Source organism: Salvelinus fontinalis, chromosome 9 (genome assembly GCF_029448725.1).
Source record: "Salvelinus fontinalis isolate EN_2023a chromosome 9, ASM2944872v1, whole genome shotgun sequence".
NCBI classification, from domain to species: Eukaryota; Metazoa; Chordata; class Actinopteri; order Salmoniformes; family Salmonidae; genus Salvelinus; species Salvelinus fontinalis.
This window is the reverse complement of record NC_074673.1, coordinates 37,890,238-37,918,078: the sequence shown is the minus strand read 5'-3', so window position 1 is coordinate 37,918,078 and position 27,841 is coordinate 37,890,238. Positions and strand designations below refer to the sequence as shown.

Genomic DNA, 27,841 nt, shown 5'->3' with positions numbered 1-27,841 from the left:
TGATATGTTCGTCAAAAGAGAGATCGGGGTCAAGAGTAACGACGAGGTCCTTCAAAGTTTTATTTGAGACGACATTACAACTATCAAGATTAATTGTCAGATTTAACCAAAGATCTCTTTGTTTCTTGGGACCTAGAACAAGCATCTCTGTTTTGTCCGAGTTTAAAAGTAGAACGTTTTCAGCCATCCACTTCCTTATGTCTGAAACACAGGCTTCTAGCGAGGGCAATTTTGGGGCTTCACCATGTTTCATTGAAATGTACAGCTGTGTGTCATCCGCATAGCAGTGAAAGTTAACATTATGTTTTCGAATGACATCCCCAAGAGGTAAAATATATAGTGAAAACAATAGTGGTCCTAAAACGGAACCTTGAGGAACACTGAAATGTACATGTACAAATCACTCCCAAACAGCACAGATTTTTCTCTCGCTATAGAAGCACTGGTCCTCTTAAATTGTAATTACAAGTTGCACATCTAAATATTTAGGGTCATATTGATGGTCTACTCTGCCATTCCTCCACTTCACACCAGGGCTGCCAAGAATATAGGGTTGCTAGAAGACGTAAATGGGAAAATAATGGACTTGTGAAAACTATAAAAAAGCTATACCACTAGCATGAGATATATTTAATGGTGACCACAGCCCTTTGAAAAAACATTTAAATCGTGTTTTAATGCAATCATTTTTTTTCTCCCACCCTGCTCCATGTATTCAATGTATTCATTTCAAATGTGGCTCCCAATGCACCTTTACTTCCGAGCTATTATGACACATCTGGCAGTTCCTTCTTTGTTTGTTCCGAGCCCAGCGTTTCCCAAACTCAGTCCTCGGGACCCCAAGTGGTGCACGTTTTGGTTTTAGACAGCTGATTCAAATTATCACAGCTTGACGATTAGTTGATTATTTGAATCAGCTGTATAGTTCTAGGGCAAAACCCAAAACGTGCACCGCTTGGGATCCCGAGGACCGAGTTTAGGAAACGCTGTCCTATCCCCTTGCTAGCTAGCCAACTACACAGCTAACACAATCACTTCAGATTTGAAGCTGGAAAGACGGCAAACGAGCTGCATTTAGTTTAGGTTCTCCTGTTTTCTATCGACATTTATTTGTATGTATCCATAGAAAATTATGCTGTTTCATGATTTCAACTGGCTGAGAAAAAAAGCTGCCTGTCTCGACTCCCGACACGTTTATTATTATGGGACACAGTGAAGATCGAATTTCAATATTGCAACGATGTTGCAAATGTCGAAGATAATGTCTAGAATAATTACAGTGTAGATCAAGTTTATAAGTTGCATGGCTGGGCAGATGAGACATTGGATCTGTAAAAGTAGTAGTGCATTGCTAGGTGACAACGTAAACGATGGCACTTTTTATGAATGTGTATGTTTAGTATATCATGGGCAGGATAGACTCTAACAATGGGACTTCCACACCATAATTAAGCAATAAGGCCTGAGGAGGTGTGGTATATGGCCAATATACCACGGCTAAGGGCTGTACTTATGCACAATGCAACACGAAGTGCCTGGAAACAGCACTTAGCCGTGGTGTATTGGCCATATATCACAAACCCCAGAGAGGTGCCTTAATGATTACCAACATAATTAGAGCAGTAAAAATGTATTATTTGTCATACCTGTGGTATAAGGTCTGATATACCACATCTGTCAGCCAATCAGCATTCAGGGCTCAAACCACCCAGTTTATAATGAACTATACTCTACTTTTCTTTACTCTACTGTAGTTGTGAAACCAACTGTGGTTTGTGACTACTTTGATTTCCCATTGTAGCCAATTCAATTGCTTAAAATCTGTTAACGATTTGGTAACAGAATTCTGCGTTTTAATCACTTGCATAAACAAAATTATACCAGTAAAAACACTAACTAATTGATAGGCCTACCTTGTTACTTATGTGAACTTTTATTATCCTGTCTCGTCATGAGGGAGAGAAATTAGAAAATATCTTAAAGATATGTGGGGTTTTGGTAATGGAATTTCAAGTCACAGGGCAATGTTTCTTAAATTTACAGAAGGCAGACATTTTTCTCCAAAACTAAGTATGTGTTGATATTAGTTGGCAGGGGTCTTTACATCAACATTATTGTGTTTTGATATACTTCTAATACTTTTTAAGACTTTTTCTGGTAGACCCCTTTTCCATCTGTTTGACCAGAAATCAAAGCCTTAGCTTATTCCGAATTTTTAGGATGCAAGATGGTTGATAAATTTATATAAGATGTAATTTCTCAGAAATATAGACTCTTAGCTTTTATTTGACACCCAATTGGATATGCTCCTATGAACGTCACGTTGGTGCTCATGGGTCCTTTTACATGGAAATGACCTAATATAAACTATCTCTCTTCACTTTTGTCAGTTTTCCTGTTTCTTCCTTCTCGCCCTAAGCAATTTTATTCTGTCCACTGAAGTCATTACTGGAATTATGAACAAGTATGGGGGTTTTATTTTAGAAAACTACATGGGGGAAATTTTAAAGTTTTTTGCATATTTGGCTATTTACATTTCCAGGTTGTCAAGGTGATTTTACTATCCACGTCAATGGTACTGGGGTTAGTTGCACATCCTGTTTGAACTCACTTTCTCTTTAAGAGGGAACTTCCCAGTGACTTTGTATTGCCTCACAAAAATGGAGACTTGTGTGTTTTGAGCTTTTGTGTGTATGTGTTCGTCATGCTTTCTGGAAGTTTGTTTGCAAACGCCTGTTATGGTTTCTACTTAAACCCCTCTCTGCCCATATTGTTCAGCACTCTCACTCTTTACTTGGACTCCAAGTAATATAAACTAACCCTATGTTAATCTTATTTTTAGATAAACATTGCATTCAGAAAGTATTCAGACCCCTTAACTTTTTCCACATTTTACTTTATAGCCTTTTGTAAAATGTATTAACTAGTTTTGTTCCCTTATCAATCTACACACAATACACCCAAATGACAAAGCAAAAACTGATTTTTGCACAAAACTGAAATATCACATTTACATAAGTATTCAGACCCTTTACTCAGTACTTTATTGAAGCACCTTTGGCAGCGATTACAGCCTCAAGTCTTCTTTGGTATGATGCTGCAAGCTTGGCACCCTTGTATTTTTGGAGTTTCTCCCATTCTTCTCTGCAGATCCTCTCAAGCTCTGTCAGGTTGGATGAGGAGTGTCACTGCACAGCTATTTTCAGGTCTCTCCAGAGATGTTCGATCGGGTTCAAGTCCGGGCTCTGGCTGGGCCACTCAAGGACATGCATTGTCTTGGTTGTGTGCATAGAGTCGTTGTCATGTTGGAAGGTGAACCTTCGCCCCAGTCTGAAGTCCTAAGCGCCCTGGAGCAGGCTTTCATCAAGGATCTCTCTCTGTACTTTGCTCCATTCATCTTTCCCTCAATCCTGACTAGTCTCCCAGTCCCTGCCACTGAAAAACATTCCACAGCATGATGTTGCCACCACCATGCTTCACAGTAGGGATGGTGCCAGGTTTCCTCCAGACGTGATTATTGGCATTCAGGCCAAAGAGTTCAATCTTGGTTTCATCAGACCAGAGAATCTTGTTTCTCATGGTCGAAGTACTTTAGGTGCCTTTTGGCAAACACCAAGCGGGCTGTCATGTGCTTTTTACTGAGGAGTGGCTTCCGTCTGGCCACTCTACCATAAAGTCCTGATTGGTGGAGTGCTGCAGAGATGATGGTTGTCCTTCTGGAAGGTTCTCCCATATCAACAGAGGAAATCTGGAGCTCTGTCAGAGTGACCATCGGGTTCTTGGTCACCTCTCTGACCAAAGCCCTTCTTCCTCGATTGCTCAGTTTGGCCGGGTGGCCAGCTCTAGGAAGAGTCTTGGTGGTTCCAAACTTCTTCCATTTAAGAATGATGGAGACCACTGTGTTCTTGGGGACCTTCAATGCTGCAGATATGTTTTGGTACCCTTCCCCAGATCTGTGCCTCAACACAATACTGTCTCGGAGCTGTACGGACAATTCCTTTGACCTCATGGCTTGATTTTTGCTCTGACACACACTGTCAACTGTGGAACCTTATATAGACAGGTGTGTGCCTTTCCAAATCATGTTCAATCAATTGAATTTACCACAGGTAGACTCCAATCACGTTGTAGAAACATCTCAAGGATGATCAATGGAAACAGGATGCACCTGAGCTCAATTTCAAGTCTCATAGCAAAGGGTCTGAATACTTATGTAAATAAGGTATTTCTGTTTGTAGCTTTTATACATTTCTAAAAACCTGTTTTCGCTTTGTCATTATGGGGTATTGTGTGTAGAATGATGAGGAACTTTTTTGATTAAATACATTTTAGAATAAGGCTGTAATGTAACAAAATTTGGAAAAAAGTCTAGTATACAGTGCCTTCAGAAAGTATTCACACCGTTTTACTTTTTCTAAATTTTGTTGTGTTACAGCCTGAATTTAAAATTGATTACATTTAGATTTTTGTCACTTGGCCTACACAGAATACCCCATAATGTCAAAGTGGAATGATGTATTTTTATTTTTCACCAATTTAATAAAAAATGAAAAGCTGATATGTATTGAGTCAATAAGTATTCAACCCCTTTGTTATGACAAGCCTAAATCAGTTTAGGAGTAAAATGTGCTTAACAAGTCAAATAATAAGTTACATGGACTTACTGTGTGCAATAATAGTGTTAAACATTATTTATAAATGACTAACTCGTCCCTGTACCCCACACATACAATTATCTGTAAGGTCCCTCAGTCAAGCAGTTAATTTCAAACACAGATTCAACCACAAAGCCCAGGAAGGTTTTCAAATGCCTCACATTTGGTGGTATACAGAAAATAGCACTATTTGGTCAAATACCAAGTCCATATTATGGCAAGAACAGCTTAAATAAAGAGGATAAGTTCATTAAAGTTACCAGCCTCAGAAATTGCAGCCCAAATAAATGCTTCAGAGTTCAAGTAACAGACACATCTCAACTGTTCAGAGGAGACTGTGTGAACCAGGCTTTCATGGTCGAATGGACATTAGACCGGTGGAAATCTGTCCTTTGGTCTGATGAGTCCAAATTTGAGATTTTTTGTTCCAACCGCCATGTTTTTGTGAGACGCAGAGTTGGTGAACAGATGATCTCCGCATGTGTGGTTCCCACCGTGAAGCATAGAGGAGGTGTAATGGTATGGGTGTGCTTTGTTGGTGACACTGTCTGTGATTTATTTAGTATTCAAGGCACACTTAACCAGCATTCTGCATCGATGCGCCATCCCATCTGATTTGCGGTTAGTGGGACTATCATTTGTTTTTCAACAGGACAATGTCCCAACACACCTCCAGGCTGTGTAAGGGCTATTTGACCAAGAAGGAGAGTGATGGAGTGCTGCATCAGATGACCTGGCCTTCACAATCACCCGACCTCAACCCAGTTGAGTGAAGGAAAAGCAGCAAACAAGTGCTCAGCATATGTGGGAACTCCTTCAAGACTGTTGGAAAAGCATTCCAGGTGAAGCTGGTTGAGAGAATACCAAGAGTGTGCAAATCTGTCATCAAGGCAAATGGGAGCTACTTTGAAGAATCTCAAATATAAAATATTTTTGAAAATTGTAACACTTTTTTGGTTGCTACATGATTTTATGTGTTATTTCATCATTTTGATGTCTTCACTATTATTCTACAATGTAGAAATTAGTATTTAAAAAAATATATACACTACTCAAAAAAATAAAGGGAACACTTAAACAACACAATGTAACTCCAAGTCAATCACACTTCTGTGAAATCAAACTGTCCACTTAGGAAGCAACACTGATTGACAATAAATTTCACATGCTGTTGTGCAAATGGAATAGACAAAAGGTGGAAATTATAGGCAATTAGCAAGACACCCCCCAAAACAGGAGTCATTCTGCAGGTGGTGACCACAGACCACTTCTCAGTTCCTATGCTTCCTGGCTGATGTTTTGGTCACTTTTGAATGCTGGCGGTGCTCTCACTCTAGTGGTAGCATGAGACGGAGTCTACAACCCACACAAGTGGCTCAGGTAGTGCAGTTCATCCAGGATGGCACATCAAGGCGAACTGTGGCAAAAAGGTTTGCTGTGTCTGTCAGCGTAGTGTCCAGAGCATGCAGGCGCTACCAGGAGACAGGCCAGTACATCAGGAGACGTGGAGGAGGCCGTAGGAGGGCAGCAACCCAGCAGCAGGACCGCTACCTCCGCCTTTGTGCAAGGAGGTGCACTGCCAGCGCCCTGCAAAATGACCTCCAGCAGGCCACAAATGTGCATGTGTCTGCTCAAACGGTCAGAAACAGACTCCATGAGGGTGGTATGAGGGCCCGACGTCCACAGGTGGGGGTTGTGCTTACAGCCCAACACCGTGCAGGACGTTTGGCATTTGCCAGAGAACACCAAGATTTGCAAATTCGCCACTGGCGCCCTGTGCTCTTCAAAGATGAAAGCAGGTTCACACTGAGCACATGAGCACATGTGACAGACGTGACAAAGCCTGGAGACGCGGTGGAGAACGTTCTGCTGCCTGCAGCATCCTCCAGCATGACCGGTTTGGCGATGGGTCAGTCATGGTGTGGGGTGGCATTTCTTTGTGGGGCCGCACAGCCCTCCATGTGCTCGCCAGAGGTAGCCTGACTGCCATTAGGTACCGAGATGAGATCCTCAGACCCCTTGTGAGACCATATGCTGACACATACACATTTGTGGCCCGCTGGAGGTCATTTTGCAGGGCTCTGGCAGTGCACCTCCTTGCACTAAGGCGGAGGTAGCGGTCCTGCTGCTGGGTTGTTGCCCTCCTACGGCCTCCTCCACGTCTCCTGATGTACTGGCCTGTCTCCTGGTAGGGCCTCCATGCTCTGGACACTACGCTGACAGACACAGCAAACCTTTTTGCCACAGTTCGCATTGATGTGCCATCCTGGATGAACTGCACTACCTGAGCCACTTGTGTGGGTTGTAGACTCCGTCTCATGCTACCACTAGAGTGAGAGCACCGCCAGCATTAAAAAGTGACCAAAACATCAGCCAGGAAGCATAGGAACGGAGAAGTGGTCTGTGGTCACCACCTGCAGAATCACTCCTGTTTTGGGAGGTGTCTTGCTAATTGCCTATAATTTCCACCTTTTGTCTATTCCATTTGCACAACAGCATGTGAAATTTATTGTCAATCAGTGTTGCTTCCTAAGTGGACAGTTTGATTTCACAGAAGTGTGATTGACTTGGAGTTACATTGTGTTGTTTAAGTGTTCCCTTTATTTTTTTGAGCAGTGTATATAGGAAAAATCCTTGAATGAGTAGTTTCCAATAAAGCAAATTGAATTGAATTGAATGAGTAGGTGTCAACTTGACTGGTACTATATGTGATTGAGATTCCTGTATTTCATTTTCAATAAATTTGCTGAAATTTCTACTAATATGTTTTCACTTTGTCATTATGGGGTATTGTGTGTTAATAGGTGAGAAAAAAATATGTAATCCTTTTTTAATTCAGGCTGTAACACAACTGAATGTGGAATAAGTCAAGAGGTATGAATACTTTCTGAAGGCACTGTAATTAGTAGTGATGCCGATACCGATATCTGACATTTTCCTTGCCAAAAAAATCTAAACCGATATTTAAAAAAAAAAATGAAAGCATTTTTTAAAGCATTCTAGTACAGTTAAATAGTTAACGCAAACAAGTGGACACAGCGGTCTAAGGCACTGCATCTCAGTGAAAGAGGCGTTACTACAGTCCCTGGTTTGAATCCAGCCTGTATCACATCCGGCCATGATTGGGAGTCCCATAGAGCGGCGCACAATTGGCCCAGTGTCGTCCGGGTTTGGCCGGGGTAGGCCGTCATCGTAAATAAGAATTTCTTCTTAACTGACTTGTCTAGTTAAATAAAGGTTACACACACCACTTTCTGTGCTGTTTCGTTGTTCATTTGTTCAATCATTTCATTCTCAACCAGGATTTCTATGAAACTCCGTTTGTGTCTTTGCGTGTCAAAAAATATACTATTTGACGTGTCAAATAAGCTTGTTGACCAATCAGGACCTGAACATGACTGCACGTCTCATAATAATTTAACGTCTTCATAAATCTTTTACGTAGTTATTACACATTGATTACACTGTCTCTCGTATTTCATATGTATCGATGAATCGTTGTGACGTATGCTATGATGCTGGTAAAGTTGTCTTGCGCACATACAGTGCTCGTCATAAAAAAAGCTATCTAGCTCATGGATGCAAACAATGTTCTTCCCCAAAAACATAGCAAAACGACATCTGTTTCAGTAGCTATAGTTAGCTAGCTGTCATCATCTAAAATAACCCTAATTTATAAGTCAGTTCTTAGTTGATTAATGGTGGTCGGACCATCAATGTGAAGCTAGCCACAATAAGGATTAGGCACAATAGTGGACTTTGCGGTTAGCCTTCAAAATAAAAGTACGGCATAATTCTACTATTTGTATTCATTTGCATCCCTGTCAATGACACACATTTACTTTGAAGGTAAACCGCAAATTCCACTATTGTGCCTAATCATTATTGTGGCTAGCTTCACAACACATAACCCGGTCCGGTCGAGCCTCACTAGCCAGATAACGCTAGCTGGCTGCTTATAACGTTAGCTTGGGGCAACAGGGTTAAGTAGCTGGCTAGCTATTTATTGAACTGAAGTTCAATTTCAATAGGCGAAAAATAAGTGGCAACCGAGCTAATACTACCTCACAAGGATTCCTAAATCATTGCTAAGATTAATGAAAATGACTGCAATTTTTACTGGTCATTGTTTTAAGGCTGGTTGTATTGGTGCTAGCTAGGTACCAAGCCAAAGCTAGCTACCCCAGAAATTGCGGTCTAACAAATGATGCTTTATTACCAACGCGGTATTGTAAACACATCGTTCGTGGCCGGTGTTTGCTGACTTTTTTTGTATAGCTTTGACAGTGCTGCTGTATCTTTTTAGACACCCAAAGACCCAAACGGCGTTTCATAGTATGTATGTATGTCGTGAAGCTAATTGCAGTGCTATTACTGTGTAACTCCGGTAGAGCAACATCTGAAAAATAGCGCGCTTGGTAACGTTAACCGGTGCTCGACCAGCATCACTCACGACAGAACGGTTGATTGTCAAGCGCAATGAATGCCATTATCTTGGCTTTTATGGATTTCGCCTTTGAGTTGTCTTGCTGAAATGTTGTTACTCTTTCAAATGACTGCTTGACTTGATGACTGCTCGATCCACACAGCAGACATTGTGGGCTAGTTTAGGAATGCTGTGTTGACGTATAGCGCAAAAATGTTACGTTACATCATATACCTTCGTTATATAGGTACGCACGTCAGCTTTGACATCGGTTTTGCACATCGGGCGTTAAACTAGACATTGGCCAATACCGATGTTGGCATTTTTAGCTAATATCGTCCAATTCCGATATGTTCAACGATTATATCGTGCATCCCTAGTAATTAAATTAATGTATTGTGAAGGATCAACAACTCGGGATAGAATTTGAAGTATAATTGTACAATTCTCAGAAAGTGACATTTCGGACCCGAATGCCAAAACATTCAAGAGATAAGGGTGCTCAAAGTTGACCATTTTGCATACCCCACCATACCATGAGACAGCCACGTCTTCATCACTGGAAAAGAAAACCGGTTGATTTTATTTAAAAGCTTACAAACAGGGTTGTCATTTTTTTAGATAATTTCTGGAAAAAAAGGTTTTGCATAAAAATGAAGTATTTTTTTTACCATTTAACCTCTACTTCCTCACAAACCCGGGTCCGGGAGCACCCCCATCAGTAAAAAAAGCTGACTAGCATAGGCTAGCATAGCGTCACAAGTAAATAGTAGCATCTAAATATCATTAAATCACAAGTCCAAGACACCAGATGAAAGATACACATCTTGTGAATCCAGCCATCATTTCAGATTTTTAAAATGTTTTACAGGGAAGACACAATATGTAAATCTATTAGCTAACCACGTTAGCAAAAGACACCACTTTTTTTACTCCACCCTTTTCTTACTGCATCAGTAGCTATCACAAATTCGACCAAATAAAGATATAAATAGCCACTAACCAAGAAACACTTTCATCAGATGACAGTCTGATAACATATGCTATACAATAAATATGTTTTGTTAGAAAAATGTGCATATTTCAGGTATAAATCATAGTTTACCATTGCAGCCACCATCACAACTCTCACCAAAGCAACTACAATAACTACAGAGACCATCGTGTATTAGCTAATTACTCATCATAAAACATTTCTAAAAAATACACAGCGTACAGCAAATGAAAGACACAGATCTTGTGAATCCAGCCAATGTTTCAGATTTTCTAAGTGTTTTACAGCGAAAACACAATATAGCGTTATATTAGCTTACCACAATAGCAAACATCACAACAGCATTGATTCAAGCCAAAATAGCGATAACGTATAAACCACCAAAATATATAAATTTTTTCACTAACCTTCTCAGAATTCTTCAGATGACAGTCCTATAACATCATATTACACAATGCATATAGAGTTTGTTCGAAAATGTGCATATTTAGCGCCACAAATCGTGGTTATACAATGAGAAAAGTAGCAAAGCTGCCCAGAAAATGTAAGGAGAAATCTTTGAAGAGGCACCTATTCTAATCAGTAACTATTCCAAAACTTGACTAAAAAATACAGGTTGGACAGCAATTGAAAGACAAACTAGTTCTTAATGCAATCGCTGGGTTACATTTTTTAAATTAACGTTACTTCAAAATACAGCGTGCGATAAAGCGAGGCTGCACTGCAATTAATGGCGGCTTATGCATTTGACATTTTTCAACAGAACAACGAATTATCAGCATAAATAGTTCTTACTTTTTGATGAACTCTCATCAGAATCTTGGGAAAGGTGTCCTTTGTCCAAAATAATCGTTGCTAGGTTGTATAACGTCCTCTTCAACGTTGCAATTAGCAGTAAACATTAGCATGAGAGAGAGAGATACCCAACCCCCTAGAACGCCAGGAAATGAAATACCCGAAAATCGCAATATACTGACATAAACTGATATAATTCGGTTTAAAATAACAAGATTATGATGTCTTTAAAGCCTATATCGAATAAAAACACAGCCGGAAATGTCTAAGATCTATAACTGATGGTTCTAGTACAATATGCCAAGGTCCTCAGTGCGTCAGAGCGAAGAGGGAAAAGACCAGACACGTCTTTGCCAAGTGATTTATAACCTTTGAGATCTACGTAGAGACTCCATTTCAAGTCTCCCTATTCGCTAACATCCAGGGGAAGGCGTATGCAGTGCATCTCAACCAATAGAAGACAGGCAGATTTATACACAGGTCTCAGAGCAGCTTGGAAAATTTGGCATTCTCACATACACATAGGAAAATTGCTCTAAGTCCAGTTCTGTTTCACTCACAGATATAATTCAAACGGTTTTAGAAACTAGAGAGTGTTTTCTATCCAATAGTAATAATAATATGCATATTGTACGAGCAAGAATTGAGTACGAGGCAGTTTAATTTGGGAACGTCATTATTACAAAGTGCTAACAGCTCCCCCTATTGACTTAATGTCAATTATCTATCTTTTTTCATGTTCACATATGTTGTAGCTTAGACCCTATTTTACAGAATCTAAGGCAGGAATTGGCAACTGGCGGCCCATGGGCCGACCTCGCCCTTTTGTAGGCCCCGCGACCAGCTATCTAAACTTGTAGTAAGCATGGTCGAATGGCACCGGGGTGGTGCCCTTTGATCATCCGTTAACTGCAAACATTTGCCTCCACCCTCTGGCAAATGTGTAGAATTGCATGAAATTAGTTTTTAAAGTTGCCCATCCCTGATATAAGGTTTTTGTGTTATGCCCGCCATCGGTTCAGACACAGCATGCTCTTGAATACAGGGTGGGTGTCATGCTTTGGTTGATAAATGTACTAAAATGGGAATACAATTTTCAACATTCAAATGGTACCACAAAGATGGTTGGAGGTCCTCTTATTCTGAAATCGTTTCTGTAGTTAGTAACATATACAACTATCTTTCCTGAAAATATTTTGTTAAAATATAATTTGATCTCTGAGAAATTAAGCTAATTGATTGCACCCAAATTGGCAATTTATTTATTTATAGGATTCAGAAAATATTCAATAAATATAGTACCCAACATCCGATTTGGACCAAACTTGTTCCGACCAATGAGTAAGACATGAATCGCGAGGAAAAAATCAACAGCCACTCACGAACCCCCCACACCCCATGCCAATCCTACACCAACAACCAGTATACAGTATCAATTCTCTATGTTTGACAAGTAGTATGAAGCTGTTGCTTGGAGTATTGCTTTTCCATACTATGTCATGTATTCCCTGTGAATCTGTTGATGGGTTTCTTCCCCTGTTAAAAAAATGAAAAAAAATAGACAGCAGATTAACTACAGAAACAATTTCAGAACAATCTGAGATGGTGGGTGTCATGGCTTTCTGAAATGTCATGTAATGATTCTGTTGACTTGAATAGGAATATCTGTTGTTTTAAATCATACTGTCAGTCCTCCATACGAAACCTATTGATAGGTTGTAGCTAGAAATATAGATAATAGAATAGACATTGCCATTTAAGTGGACATTCGATCGTGGGTGGACTGGCGGTCATCTTTGTGTTAGTAATTATACTGAACATTAAATATATATGCAACATATAAAGTGTTGTTCCCATGTTTCATGAGCTGAAATAAAAGATCCCAGAAAAGTTCCATGCGCACAAAAAGCGTATTTCTCTGAAATATGGTGCACAAATTTGTTTACATGCCTGTTGGTGAGCATTTCTCCATTGCCAAGATAATCCATCCACCTGACAGGTGTGGCATATCCAGAAGCCGATTCAACAGCATGATCATTACACAGGTGCACCTTGTGCTGTGGACAATAAATGGCCACTCTAAAATGTGCACTTTTGTCACACACAATGCCACAGATGTCTCAAGTTTTGAGGGAGCATGCAATTGGCATGCTGACTCCAGGAATGAACAACAGAGCTGTTGTCAAAGAATTGAATGTTAACTTCTCTACCATAAGCTACCTCCAATGTCGTTTTAGAGAATTTGGCAGTACGTCCAACCGGCCTCTCAACCGCCGACCACATGTAACCGCGCCAGCCCAGGACCTCCACATCCGGTTTCTTCACCTGTGGGATCATCTGAGACCAGCCACCTGTGAGGTGTCTGTTTCTCAAACTAGATACTCTAATGTACTTGTCCTCTTGCTCAGTTGTGCACCGGGGCCTCCCACTCCTCTTTCTATTCTGGTTAGAGCCAGTTTGCGCTGTCCTGTGAAGGGAGTGGTACACAGCGTTGTACGGGATCTTCAATTTCTTGGCAATTTTTCGCATGTAATAGCCTTCATTTTTCAGAACAAGAATAGACTGATGAGTTTCAGAAGAAAGTTATTTTTTTATGGCCATTTTGAGCCTGTAATCGACACCCACAAATGCTGATGCTCCAGATACTCAACTAGTCTGAAGGCCAGTTTTATTGCTTTTTTAATCAGCATAACAGTTTTCATCTGTGCTAAAATAATTGCAAAAGGGTTTTCGAATGATCAATTAGCCTTTTAAAATTATACATTTACATTTAAGTCATTTAGCAGACGCTCTTATCCAGAGCGACTTACAAATTGGTGCATTCACCTTGTGATATCCAGTGGAACAACCACTTTACAATAGTGCATCTAAATCTTTTAAGGGGGGGGGGGGGGGTTAGAAGGATTACTTTATGCTATCCTAGGTATTCCTTAAAGAGGTGGGGTTTCAGGTGTCTCCGGAAGGTGGTGATTGACCCTGGAAGGTGGTGATTGATTATAAACTTGGATTAGCTAACACAACATGCCAAATTCTGTTTCAATATAGAAATGCTACAAAAAAAAACGTGTTGAAACGTGTTACAAATGATGAAATCACGCATGATTCACCGAATGATATTTTGAAAGAGGAAGTAAAGTACTTTAAGAATGTTTTCATGTCTCTTCCGTCTCCACTAACTGAAACTAATTGTATGGATTTTTTTCCTAATAATAATTTAAAATTAACATCTGTACAGAAACACTCATGTGAAGGCCAAATTACAGAGGAGGAACTTCTTGATGCAATTAAAGCCTTTAAGGCTGGGAAAACTCCAGGGCTGGATGGCATACCAGTGGAAGTATACAAACTTTTTTTGATATACTCAGAGGACCATTATTAGCATGTTTTAACCACTCCTATATAAATGGTAGATTATCAGACACGCAACAAGAAGGTCTGATATCATTATTACTGAAACAGGACCCAAGTTGTATATATAAAGATCCAGTCCATTTAAACACTTTGAGACCTCTTACATTCCAGTGTTGTGATACAAAAATCCTAGCAAAATGCTTGGTGCATAGAATTTAAAAAGTATTGTCAGATATTATTCATCCTAATCAGACAGGTTTTTTACATGGACGATGCATTGGAGATAATATAAGACAAGTACTGGAAACAATAGAATACTATGAAATATTGGGGACACCAGGCCTGGTTTTCATAGCTGATTTTGAAAAGGCTTTTGATAAAGTACGACTGGAGTTTATATATAAATGCCTGGAATATTTCAATTTTGGGGAATCTCTTATAAAATGGATTAAAGTTATGTCTAGTAACCCTAGGTGTAAAATAATAAATAATGGCTACATCTCAGAAAGTTTTAAACTATCTAGAGGAGTAAAACAAGGTTGTCCACTATCGGCATATCTATTTATTATTGCCATCGAAATGTTAGCTGTTAAAATTAGATCAAACAATAATATTAAGGGGTTAGAAATCCGTGGCTTAAAAACTAAGGTGTCATTGTATGCTGATGATTCATGTTTTCTTTTTAAACCACAATTAGAATCTCTCCACGGCCTCATAGAGGATCTAGATACTTTTGCTATCCTCTCTGGATGAAAACCAAATTATGATTACGTATTGGATCACTAAAAAATGCTAATTTTACATTACCGTGTAGTTTACCAATTAAATAGTCTGACGGAGATGTGGACATACTCAGTATACAAATCCCAAAAGAAAGAAATGATCTCACTCCAATACATTTTTATTGAAAGTTAGCAACCATGGAAATCTTGCTACTATGGAAAGGAAAATACCTGTCTATTTGTGGAAAAATCGCCCTGATTAACTCTTTAGTTGTATCACAGTTGACCTATTTGCTTATGGTTTTGCCTACACCTAGTGACCTGCTTTTTAAATTATGTGAACAAAATATATTCAATTTTATTTGGAATGGCATTCCAGACAAAATTAAAAAGGCCTATTTATATAACGAATATGAATTCGGAGGGCAGAAATGATTAAATATTAAAGCATTAGACCTCTCACTAAAGGCATCAGACATACTAAAGTTATACTTAAATCCAAACTGGTTCTCTAGTAAATTGGTAGGAATGTCTCATCCTATGTTCAAGAATGACCTTTTTCCCTTTTATTCAGATTACACCTGCTCACTTTCGGTTGTTTGAAAAGGAAATAATCTCCAAAATATCGTTATTTTTTTTTTAAACAAGCCTTAAAAAGTTGGTTGCAATTTCAGTTTAATCCACCTGAAAAGACAGAACAAATAATACAACAAATATTGTGGTTAAACTCAAATATTCTAATTGATTTAATAAAATGTATTTTTTGAAGAAATGTTTAAAAAATGTATAATTTTTGTGAATGATATCATAAATAGGACTGGTGGAGTTATGTCACACATGCTGCTAACACAGAAATATGGAAATGTCTGCTCTACCCAAAATTACAACCAACCAATTGCAGCATTACCACAAAAATGGAAGAGGCAAGTAGAAGGGTAAAAAAGTAAGAACTTGTATGTCGGCCCTGTATTAAAGAACATAAATTATTAAAGAAAAGTGTGATAAATAAAAAAATATACCAATTTAATTTAAGGACCAAAAAACTGACAGATGTGCCATATAAATTGCAAAATAGTTGTGAAGAGATTTTTGATGTACCCATTCCATGGCACATGGTCTATGAATTGATACCCAAAACAACGCTGGATTCAAAACTTCACATTTTTCAAATTAAATTACTATACAAAATTCTTGCAACCAATAGAATGTTATATATATGGGGGATACAATCTTCCCAGCTCTGCAGATTTTGCTGTGAGGAGGCAAAGTCATTAGATCATTTATTTTGGTAGTCCATATGTAGCTCGTTTTTGATCACAGGTCCAGGAATGGCTGAAGAATTGCAACATTTGCCTAGAACTAACGCTGCAGACAGCAATACTGGGTGATTTGAAAAGCCATAGTCAATCAATCAATAATATAATAATTGTTTTAGAAAAATATATATTTTTAATTTACAATCTGTAAAAGCTATGACAATAGAAAGGTTCAGTACTTTTGTCAAGCATCACAGCACAGTTGAAAAATATATGGCAAATATAAATCCAAAATGGATGGTGTTGAGAGATAGATGGGAGGGGTTGAATGGAGCTGAAGAGTGGGACTAATAACAAGATAACCAATGTAAAACATACGGGGTCTGTAAAATGTATATAGGTTCAGAAATTTTGTGAAATAGCACAGTTACAAATAAAAATCAAACTGGATGGATATCAGAAATAGAGGAAGGATTAAAAACAAACAAAATATAACTATTGTAAAATAGATTGTGTCTGTAAAATGTGTATAAGATGTATAAACTGAAGGTAGAACCCTAAATCTTATTGTTTATTAGTTTACTCCAATTGGGGAAAGGGTGGTAGGGTTTGCGGGGAATAATAAAGGTATATAAAAAAAAAAAATACTATGTCGATATAGGTATGTGTATGTATGTATGTATATATGTGTATATGTATGCATATGTGTATGTATATGGATATATACACTGCTCAAAAAAATAAAGGGAACACTAAAATAACACATCCTAGATCTGAATGAATGAAATATTCTTATTAAATACTTTTTTCTTTACATAGTTGAATGTGCTGACAACAGAATCACACAAATTATCAATGGAAATCAAATGTATCAACCCACGGAGGTCTGGATTTGGAGTCACACTCAAAATTAAAGTGGAAAACCAAACTACAGGCTGATCCAACTTTGATGTAATGTCCTTAAAACAAGTCAAAATGAGGCTCAGTAGTGTGTGTGGCCTCCACGTGCCTGTATGACCTCCCTACAATGCCTGGGCATGCTCCTGATGAGGTGGCGGATGGTCTCCTGAGGGATCTCCTCCCAGACCTGGACTAAAGCATCCGCCAACTCCTGGACAGTCTGTGGTGCAACGTGGCGTTGGTGGATGGAGCGAGACATGATGTCCCAGATGTGCTCAATTGGATTCAGGTCTGGGGAACGGGCGGGCCAGTCCATAGCATCAATGCTTTCCTCTTGCAGGAACTGCTGACACACTTCAGCCACATGAGGTCTAGCATTGTCTTGCATTAGGAGGAACCCAGGGCCAACCGGACCAGCATATGGTCTCACAAGGGGTCTGAGGATCTCATCTCGGTACCTAATGGCAGTCAGGCTACCTCTGGCGAGCACATGGAGGGCTGTGCGGCCCCCCCAAAGAAATGCCACCCCACACCATGACTGACCCACCGCCAAACCGGTCATGCTGGAGGATGTTGCAGGCAGCAGAACGTTCTCCACGGCGTCTCCAGACTCTGTCACGTCTGTCACATGTGCTCAGTGTGAACCTGCTTTCATCTGTGAAGAGCACAGGGCGCCAGTGGCGAATTTGCCAATCTTGGTGTTCTCTGGCAAATGCCAAACGTCCTGCACGGTGTTGGGCTGTAAGCACAACCCCCACCTGTGGACGTCGGGCCCTCATACCACCCTCATGGAGTCTGTTTCTGACCGTTTGAGCAGACACATGCACATTTGTGGCCTGCTGGAGGTCATTTTGCAGGGCTCTGGCAGTGCTCCTCCTGCTCCTCCTTGCACAAAGGCGGAGGTAGCGGTCCTGCTGCTGGGTTGTTGCCCTCCTACGGCCTCTTCCACGTCTCCTGATGTACTGGCCTGTCTCCTGGTAGCGCCTCCATGCTCTGGACACTACGCTGACAGACACAGCAAACCTTCTTGCCACAGCTCGCATTGATGTGCCATCCTGGATGAGCTGCACTACCTGAGCCACTTGTGTGGGTTGTAGACTCCGTCTCATGCTACCACTAGAGTGAGAGCACCGCCAGCATTCAAAAGTGACCAAAACATCAGCCAGGAAGCATAGGAACTGAGAAGTGGTCTGTGGTCACCACCTGCAGAACCACTCCTTTATTGGGGGTGTCTTGCTAATTGCCTATAATTTCCACCTGTTGTCTATTCCATTTGCACAACAGCATGTGAAATCCATTGTCAATCAGTGTTGCTTCCTAAGTGGACAGTTTGATTTCACAGAAGTGTGATTGACTTGGAGTTACATTGTGTTGTTTAAGTGTTCCCTTTATTTTTTTGAGCAGTGTATATTTACACAAAAAAAATATATGGGGGATTGGAAATGATACAGACAATTACATTGATGGAAGCAACAATCTTTCCGCAATATTAAGCTGATCCACCCTTTTTTTTTTTTTAAGGAGGGAAAAAAACAACAACACAACACAACGTGCCATTGGAACACAGGAGTGATGGTTGCTGATAATGGGCCGCTGTACACCTATGTAGATATTCCTTTAAAAATCAGCCGTTTCCAGCTACAATAGTCATTTACAACATTAACAGTGTCTACACTGTATTTCAGATCAATTTGACGTTATTTTAATGGACAAAAAAATGTGCTTTAATTTCAAAAACAAGGACATTTCTAAGTGACCCCAAACTTTTAAACTGTAGTGTACGCAAAAAAGAAGAAAATCTGAGTTTACGCATTTTTAGATCATTGATGTTAATGGTTTAAAAATGACAATTGATGTGTTTTTTTCTCAAGAAATAAACAAGTAATTTGACACTGTTTGTACGCTTTTAAATGATACACTCAACCGTTTATCTTTCGTAGTGATGAAGACATGCATGTCTCATGGTATGGTGGGGTATGACAAATGGGTCAACTTTGAGCAGCTTTATCTCCTGAATGTTTTGGCATTCAGGTCCAAAATGTCACTTTCTGACCACTTGTTCCATGGGCAAACGTGTATTGAAAGTTTTGTTTAAATCAAAAGGGATGCTGTCAAAAAGTGATTCAAATGGATTTACCTCATACACTACATGCTTGTCGAACATCTCATTCCAAAATCATGGGCATTAATACGGTGTTGATCCCCCCTTTGCTGCTATAACAGCCTCCACTCTTCTGGGAAGGCTTTCCACCAGATGTTGGAACATTGCTGCAGGGACTTGCTTGCATTCAGCCATTAGAGCATTAGTGAGGTCGGCACTGATGTTGGGGTGAATAGGCCTGGCTCGCAGTCAGCGTTCCAATTCCAATCCCAAAGGTGTTTGATGGGGTTGACGTCACGGCTCTGTGCAGGCCAGTCTAGTTCTTCCACACCGATCTCGACAAACCATATCTGTATGGACCTTGCTTTGTACACAGGGAAATTGTCATGCCTTCCCCAAACTGTTGCCACAAAGTTGGAAGCACAGAATCGTCTAGAATGTCATTGTACGCTGTAGTGTTAAGATTTATCTTCATTGGAACTAAGGGGCCCGAACCGTGAAAAACGGCCCCAGACAATTACTCCTCCTCCAGGTAGAGATCTCCTGGCATCCGCCAAACCCAGATTAGTCTGTTGGACTGCCAGATGGTGAAGCGTAATTCATCACTCCAGAGAACGCGTTTCCACTGCTCCAGAGTACAATGGCAGCGAGCTTTACACCACTTGAGCCGACACTTGGCATTTGTGACAATATCGTTTGAAGGCAGTCATCAATTTGTCAATCTGAAATACAACAATCACTTGATGTATTAGTTATAAGGCAGTCCTAAACCTAATCACTGCTAAATAACCCTTCCTCCCTGTCTTCCTCCTGCTCCTCTTTAGGCACGGTCTCCACCGCTTCTTCTCCTGCCGGGGGATAGCCATTGCTGTTGAGGCCTTTTGGAGTCGGGGCCACCGGGAGATCACCGTCTTTGTGCCTCAGTGGAGGCAGAAGAGAGACCGCTATACCACAGGTCAGAACAGACACGCCACAGCACAGGCCACCTCAACCTGAGCTAAATCTAATCCTTCGTTTTGGGTGGTAAAAAATGTACATGAATTGTACCGGTAGGAAAGCCATCCAAGGCATTGGTCAGTTGAAAGACGATTGGAAAATAGTTGGGAGGATTCATGTTTGAATAGTTATAGTTATAATGTGCTCCATGTGTGCTCTGTTAAGGATATGTTTAAATGCAGTGGTGATTTTAGCATGTAAATCTTGGTGGGGTAAACTCCCAAAAATGTTTTTAACGCATGCCAGCAAAGATACTACACTAAACAATACATTAATTGCACTATAACGGTGACAAACGGTGCCCACAACTGTTAGAGCCTACATAAAGCTGTCCTAACAGGAGAGCTTTCTTTCCAGCACCATGGAGTGAATCCTTACCACTGCTACACCTGGCTTTCAGTGAAGCCTTGTCTGGCAGCGAAACAGTTCATTATGGCTGACTTGCTTAAACAAATGTGGCTTCTACTGACAATTGAGATGTACAAACTATGGCATAAGGGGACGACGAGCAGATAAGAAGCAACCTGTCATTTTGATTTAAGACATTAATGAGCGAGGTAGGACGGACGTACAGTACCAGTCAAAAGTTTGGACACACCTACTCATTCAAGGGTTTTTATTTATTTTTTGTATTTTCTACATAAACTATGAAATAACACATGGAATCCTGTAGTAACCAAAAAAGTGTTAAACAAATCAAAATATAATTTAGATTCTTCAAAGTAGCCTTGATGACAGCTTTGCACACTCTTGGCATTCTCTCAACCAGCTTCACCTGGAATGCTTTTCCAACCGTCTTGGAGAAATTCCCACATATGCTGAGCACTTGTTGGCTGCTTTTCCTTCACTCTGTGGTCCAACTCATCCCAAACCATCTCAATTGGGTTGAGGTCGGTTGTGTGGAGGACAGGTCATCTGATGCAGCACTCCATCACTCTCCTTCTTGGTCAAATAGCCCATACACAGCCTGGAGGTGTGTTGGGTCATTGTCCTGTTGAAAAATAAATGATAGTCCCACTAAGTGCAAACCAGATGGGATGGCGTATCTCTGCAGAATGCTGTGATAGCCTTGCTGGTTAAGTGTGCCACTCACAGACAGTGTCACCAGCAAAGCACCATCACACCTCCTACTCCATGCTTCACAGTGGGAACCACACATGCGGAGATCATCCGTTCACCTATTCTGTCTCACAAAGACACGGCGGTTGGAACCAAAAATCTTACATTTGAACTCCGGTCTAATGTCCATTGCTGTAGATATTCCATTAAAAATCTGCCGTTTCCAGCTACAATAGTCATTTACAACATTAACAATGTCTACACTGTATTTCTGATCAATTTATGTTATTTTAATGGACAAAAAATGTTTTTCTTTAAAAAACAAGGGCATTTCTAAGTGACCCCAAACTTTTGAACGGCAGTGTATATTTTTTTTTGGGCCCCACCTGCCCTAAATGACGGGTCATCACGGTGTAAATGTGTGTATTTGCTCCACGTGTTTCAACAGAACAACATTACCTGAATCAACTGGAAGACCTGCGTCTGCTCTCCTTCACTCCTTCCAGAGAGGTCTGTGGAAAGAGGATTTCCTCACATGATGACAGGTACTGCTTAGTCACGCATCTCACCTCGTCATACAGCCTGCCCACCCTCTGTATATTCAACCCTGTGTCCCCCCCCCCCCCCCCCCTTAATGTACAAAACATTAAGAACACCTTCTAGGCTCTGGTAGTATACCATATACTGGGTATTTGGAGAATTGTTTTTATTTTTATGAAGTTTAATATTTGTAGCTACTTTTTAAGTAAATGCTTGCAGTCAACTTGTGCAATATGTTAATTTCAGCTGTCACATTATTATGAAGTTTATTTTAGTCCCCAGTCACATGTCATGTGGACTCTACAAGGTGTCAAAAGCATTCCACAGGGATGCTGGCCCATGTTAACTCCAATGCTTCCCACAGTTGTGTTAAGTTGGCTGGATGTCCTTTGGGTGGTGGATAATTCTTGATACACACAGGAAACTGTTGAGTGTGAAAACCCCAGCAGTGTTGTAGTTCTTGACACAAACCAGTGCGCCATACTCAATTCAAAGGTACCTTAAATCTTTTGTCTTGCCCATTCACCCTCTGAAGCGCACACATACACAATCCATGTGTCAATTGTCTCGAGGCTTAAAAATCCTTTTTTAACCTGCCTCCTCTCCTTCATCTACACTGATTGAAGTGAAAATGTTTTTTTTGCTAACATGATGGTGGTCCTTGCTCACCTTTTTATTCACATTTTTTTATTGAACCTTTATTTAACTAGGCAAGTCAGAACAAATTCTGATTTACAATGACGGCCTACCCCGGCCAAACCCGGACGACGCTGGGCCAATTGTGCGCCACCCTATGGGACTCCCTATCACGGCCGGATGTGATACAGCCTGGATTCGAACCAGGGACTGTAGTGATGCCTCTTGCACTGAGATGCAGTGCCTTAGACCGCTGTGCCACTCGGGAGCCTTGCCCACATTCTCTACTGCCACCTCATCCATACTGACTCACTGTCAGCTGACTCAGTCTTATCACTCTCTTACCTACAGGTTTCTGCTCCATCTGGCAGAGAAGACAGGAGGGGTTATCGTCACCAATGACAACCTGCGGGACTTTGTAAATACATCACAGGCATGGATGAAGATCATCCAAGAGAGGTGAAGGCCTTTTAACCAATCATCAGACATGCACTAATTTCTCCACAGACATTTATATATATACAGTGGGGCAAAAAAGTATTTAGTCAGCCACCAATTGTGCAAGTTTTCCCACTTAAAAAGATGAGAGAGGCCTGTAATTTTCATCATAGGTACACTTCAACTATGACAGACAAAATGAGGGAAGAAATCCAGCAAATCACATTGTAGGATTTTTAATGAATTTATTTGCAAATTATGGTGGAAAATAAGTATTTGTTCACCTACTGTCAGCAGCATACCACCCCGCATACCACTGCTGGCTTGCTTCTGAAGCTAAGCAGGGTTGGTCCTGGTCAGTCCCTGGATGGGAGACCAGATGCTGCTGGAAGTGGTATTGGAGGGCCAGTAGGAGGCACTCTTTCCTCTGGTCTAATAAAATATCCCAATGCCCCAGGACACTGCCCTGTGTGTAGGGTGCAGTCTTTCGGATGGGACGTTAAACGGATGTCCTGACTCTCTGAGGTCATTAAAGATCCCATGGCACTTATCGTAAGAGTAGGGGTGTTAACCCCGGTGTCCTGGCTAAATTCCCAATCTGGCCCTCAAACCATCATGGTCACCTAATAATCCCCAGTTTACAATTGGCTCATTCATCCCCCTCCTCTCCCCTGTAACTATTCCCCAGGTCGTTGCTGCAAATGAGAACGTGTTCTCAGTCAACTTACCTGGTAAAATAACGGTAAAATAAATAAATAAAAAAACAAACAAGCAAGATTTCTGGCTCTCACCGACCTGTAACTTCTTCTTTAAGAGGCTCCTCTGTCCTCCACTCGTTACCTGTATTAATGGCACCTGTTTGAACTTGTTATCAGTATAAAAGACACCTGTCCACAACCTCAAACAGTCACACTCCAAACTCCACTATGGCCAAGACCAAAGAGCTGTCAAAGGACACCAGAAACAAAATTGTAGACCTGCACCAGGCTGGAAAGACTGAATCTGCAATAGGTAAGCAACTTGGTTTGAAGAAATCAACTGTTGGAGCAATTATTAGGAAATGGAAGACATACAAGACCACTGATAATCTCCCTCGATCTGGGGCTCCACGCAAGATCACCCCGTGGGGTCAAAATGATCACAAGAACGGTGAGCAAAAATCCCAGAACCACACGGGGGGACCTAGTGAATGACCTGCAGAGAGCTGGGACCAAAGTAACAAAGCCTACCATCAGTAACACACTATGCCGCCAGGGACTCAAATCCTGCAGTGCCAGACGTGTCCCCCTGCTTAAGCCAGTACATGTCCAGGCCCGTCTGAAGTTTGCTAGAGAGCATTTGGATGATCCAGAAGAAGATTGGGAGAATGTCATATGGTCAGATGAAACCAAAATATAACTTTTTGGTAAAAACTCAACTCGTCGTGTTTGGAGGACAAAGAATGCTGAGTTGCATCCAAAGAACACCATACCTACTGTGAAGCATGGGGGTGGAAACATCATGCTTTGGGGCTGTTTTTCTGCAAAGGGACCAGGACGACTGATCCATGTAAAGAAAAGAATGAATGGGGCCATGTATCGTGAGATTTTGAGTGAAAACCTCTTTCCATCAGCAAGGGCATTGAAGATGAAACGTGGCTGGGTCTTTCAGCATGACAATGATCCCAAACACACCGCCCGGGCAACGAAGGAGTGGCTTCGTAAGAAGCATTTCAAGGTCCTGGAGTGGCCTAGCCAGTCTCCAGATCTCAACCCCATAGAAAATCTTTGGAGGGAGTTGAAAGTCCGTGTTGCCCAGCAACAGCCCCAAAACATCACTGCTCTAGAGGAGATCTGCATGGAGGAATGGGCCAAAATACCAGCAACAGTGTGTGAAAACCTTGTGAAGACTTACAGAAAACGTTTGACCTCTGTCATTGCCAACAAAGGGTATATAACAAAGTATTGAGATAAACTTTTGTCATTGACCAAATACTTATTTTCCACCATAATTTGCAAATAAATTCATTAAAAATCCTACAATGTGATTTTCTGGATTTTTTTCCCTCATTTTGTCTGTCATAGTTGAAGTATACCTATGATGAAAATTACAGGCCTCTCTCATCTTTTTAAGTGGGAGAACTTGCACAATTGGTGGCTGACTAAATTATTTTTTGCCCCACTGTATATATAATCCATGGACACATTATGTTAAGAAGCCTTCTCCCCTAACACTGATTGTCCCCTTTTTCAAGGCTTTTGCAGTTTACCTTTGTGGAGGACCACTTTATGATCCCAGATGACCCCCTGGGGAAACATGGCCCCCACCTGGATGTTTTCTTACGGAAGGACAACAGGTGTGTGTGTGTGAAAGAAAGGAGATGAAAGTATTGTTTATACACTATGTCCTGACTGCAATGTGTGCGTACATGCATGCACACATGGCATGTATGTGTGAATATTGACCAAACGTGTCTCTCTCACAGACGGAGCCCAGTTGCACCTCTTCTGAGGCCGGACCCCCAAGCCACCCCGCAGCATGTCCAAGCTCTGCAGTCTGCTCCCTGCCCCTCAGCTACCCCCCATCCCTCAGCTACCCCCTTGATGAGGCCACCCTCCCAATGGCCGCACTCTGGGCCCCCTGGGTGGCACCCCCCTTGCCCTACACCCTCATCCCCTCTCCAGCGGTCGCACTCCCCTCCCCCAACACCCTCCCCCCCTCCCCAGCGGTCACCCTTGGAAACCATAGAGCTCAAAAGGAAGATGTACGATATCTTCCCCGGCCAGAAGCAGCGCATTGACTGTATCCTGTGTGACAACCCCTACATGAGGGACCTGAACGCACTGTCAGGCCTTCTGCTGGGATGAAACCAAGCTCACATACAGTACTCAGCCACTCACACACAGATACACTTACAAGTCTGTCTGTCGAATGATGGCGCCAAAAGTAGGCCTATGTACGGAAAACTGAGATGTTTTTTATTAAAGACGATGATCAACTGCACTGCTATTGGGGATGGCTATTTGTTTGGAAGGCATCAGTCTCCATTTTCTCCACATTTTGTTTAAGTTCAACAGTGTCCATGGAACATATCCACTAGCACAAATGCACTTGACATCTCTAAATAGTTTGCTTTCTAGTGAAACCATGGAATGTGGGGAGAAATTGTCCAGCTGGCATATGATGTGCTCATATTTGTTCTGAGTACTTAAGTCTTTAAAGTGTGAAACCAAAATTGTGTTGAAATTGCTGTTGCTGTTATAACTGCTGAAGGAAAAGTTATTTTGTTCATGTTGTAATATAATTACAGTTTATATTATTTGATTGAGCACATATGAAAATTGGGACATGTAGATATGGTTTTATGTGAACAACTACGAAAAATACAGCAGCCCATAAAGACGTTTTTTTTTTTAAACCAGTGGAACTTCAATCTGCCTAATTGCTTCAGTGAATCACAAAACAGTGCTTTAGTACCAGGTTGGCAGGGTCTGGAGGACCCAGTGCCCTGTCCTAGCACACTCCTGTGCAGAGGTTAATGATATCTTATATTAATATTTTAGTAAATTATATTTCTGGCCTACTACACGTCAGTCTGGCTGCCCCTTATCTTCTAGTACTGAATGTCCACTACACTCACTGAGGACATAGCCATTGTATCTTCGGAAGAGTCCCAGACTGACTCGGATGCCAGAAGAGACAATTTACCCGTGTTACTCAATGATCTGGCACACCCTGGCCATTCTCTTTTGCAAGTCGCTACCTTGTAATGGTAACACATAGCAAACCTGGAGTTCATGGTTGGTCAATAGGATAAGACCCCAGTCACCAGCTATGGCCACCAGAGGTCACTGTATACTAAGCTGTCAGGGGCTAGTTGCTACTGAATCACTTCTTCATTACCACAAACAAGAGTTAGTGAGTGACCTGTTTATTATGAATAAATTAATTTGCTTCAGTTGTGTATAACTTCGGTTTTGTTTAACAGTAGTGATGGGGGGGGATCGATACAGTTACAGATTGGGATATTATATTTTACAATATATCGTATCGGTTTGACAATATCGCAATATTAATTTTGCAATTGTTGGCTATAACTGCACCAAAACTCAGTGTTTTTCCTTAATAGCTTATTTTCCATCTTTTTAAATAGGGAGCCAATTTGTTTTCAGCACTTTTATATTACTGATCAAAACTTGTTTTCTCATGCTCTCTCATTTCTCTGCAGCAGACATATGGTGAGCAATGTTTGGACCACGGAATCGCAATAAAATCACAGTATTGAATTGCAATACACATAGAATCGCAAGACATATTGTATCAGCATCATATCGTGAGGACCCTGGCAATTCCCACCCCTGTATAATAGTAATATTCAACTCTTTTGGGATGTGTTTGTCAGTGTATTCTACCCGTGAGGTAAAACTTTGGTCTATGTCTCCAAGTCCCCTTTTGTTTATTCTCAACAAAATGCAATGGATGTCAGTCACTGATGTTTGGTTTTAAAAAATTAATTAAAAAAAAAAATCCGATTTCTATGAGAAGGGAAATGCAGTGGTATCACCAGTGAGGGTACAGACATTTTGTGGGTATCTCACAGTTACTTGAAAGACAGGGTGTGTATTTGATCTCCACAGGCTGGTAAAGTTAAAAAGGCAATGTGTTTGTCATAAACAATACTTAATTTTCTTATTCTGTATGTTGCCGTCTTTGTTCTTACCATACATTTATGAGCTGTTTTGTTGGGGTGTGTAGACATGGACTGAAAACTAAAAATAGCCATATACATTATAAGAGAAACAGTGACTGCAGAAGGGTAAAGCTGTGAGGCATTTGCTCAAATAAATGTATTCAGGCTGAGTAACTTACCAACTGTCTGAAGGGAGAGACAACTGGCCAGCCTGGTCTCATAGACTAGACATGCGGGTTGAAGGGCGGGAACCCGGTTACCGAGATTTACCGCCACAAACCACTCCCTTTTCCCGAGATAAAT

General features: G+C 40.9%; 1 protein-coding gene across 1 annotated transcript in view; it reads left to right on the top strand.

Annotated features, from left to right (window-relative positions):
• Positions 1-27,540, top strand: part of LOC129862544 (NEDD4-binding protein 1-like) — a 40,485-nt gene extending 12,945 nt beyond the window's left edge. Inside the window, exons 3-7 of the mRNA XM_055934314.1 lie at positions 20,025-20,155; positions 21,704-21,800; positions 22,783-22,890; positions 25,103-25,204; positions 25,334-27,540. Of these exons, the coding sequence (XP_055790289.1) occupies positions 20,025-20,155; positions 21,704-21,800; positions 22,783-22,890; positions 25,103-25,204; positions 25,334-25,715 (820 nt within the window). The 3' untranslated portion in view covers positions 25,716-27,540. The remainder of the gene's footprint in view (positions 1-20,024; positions 20,156-21,703; positions 21,801-22,782; positions 22,891-25,102; positions 25,205-25,333) is intronic.
• Positions 27,541-27,841: the final 301 nt, after the last annotated feature.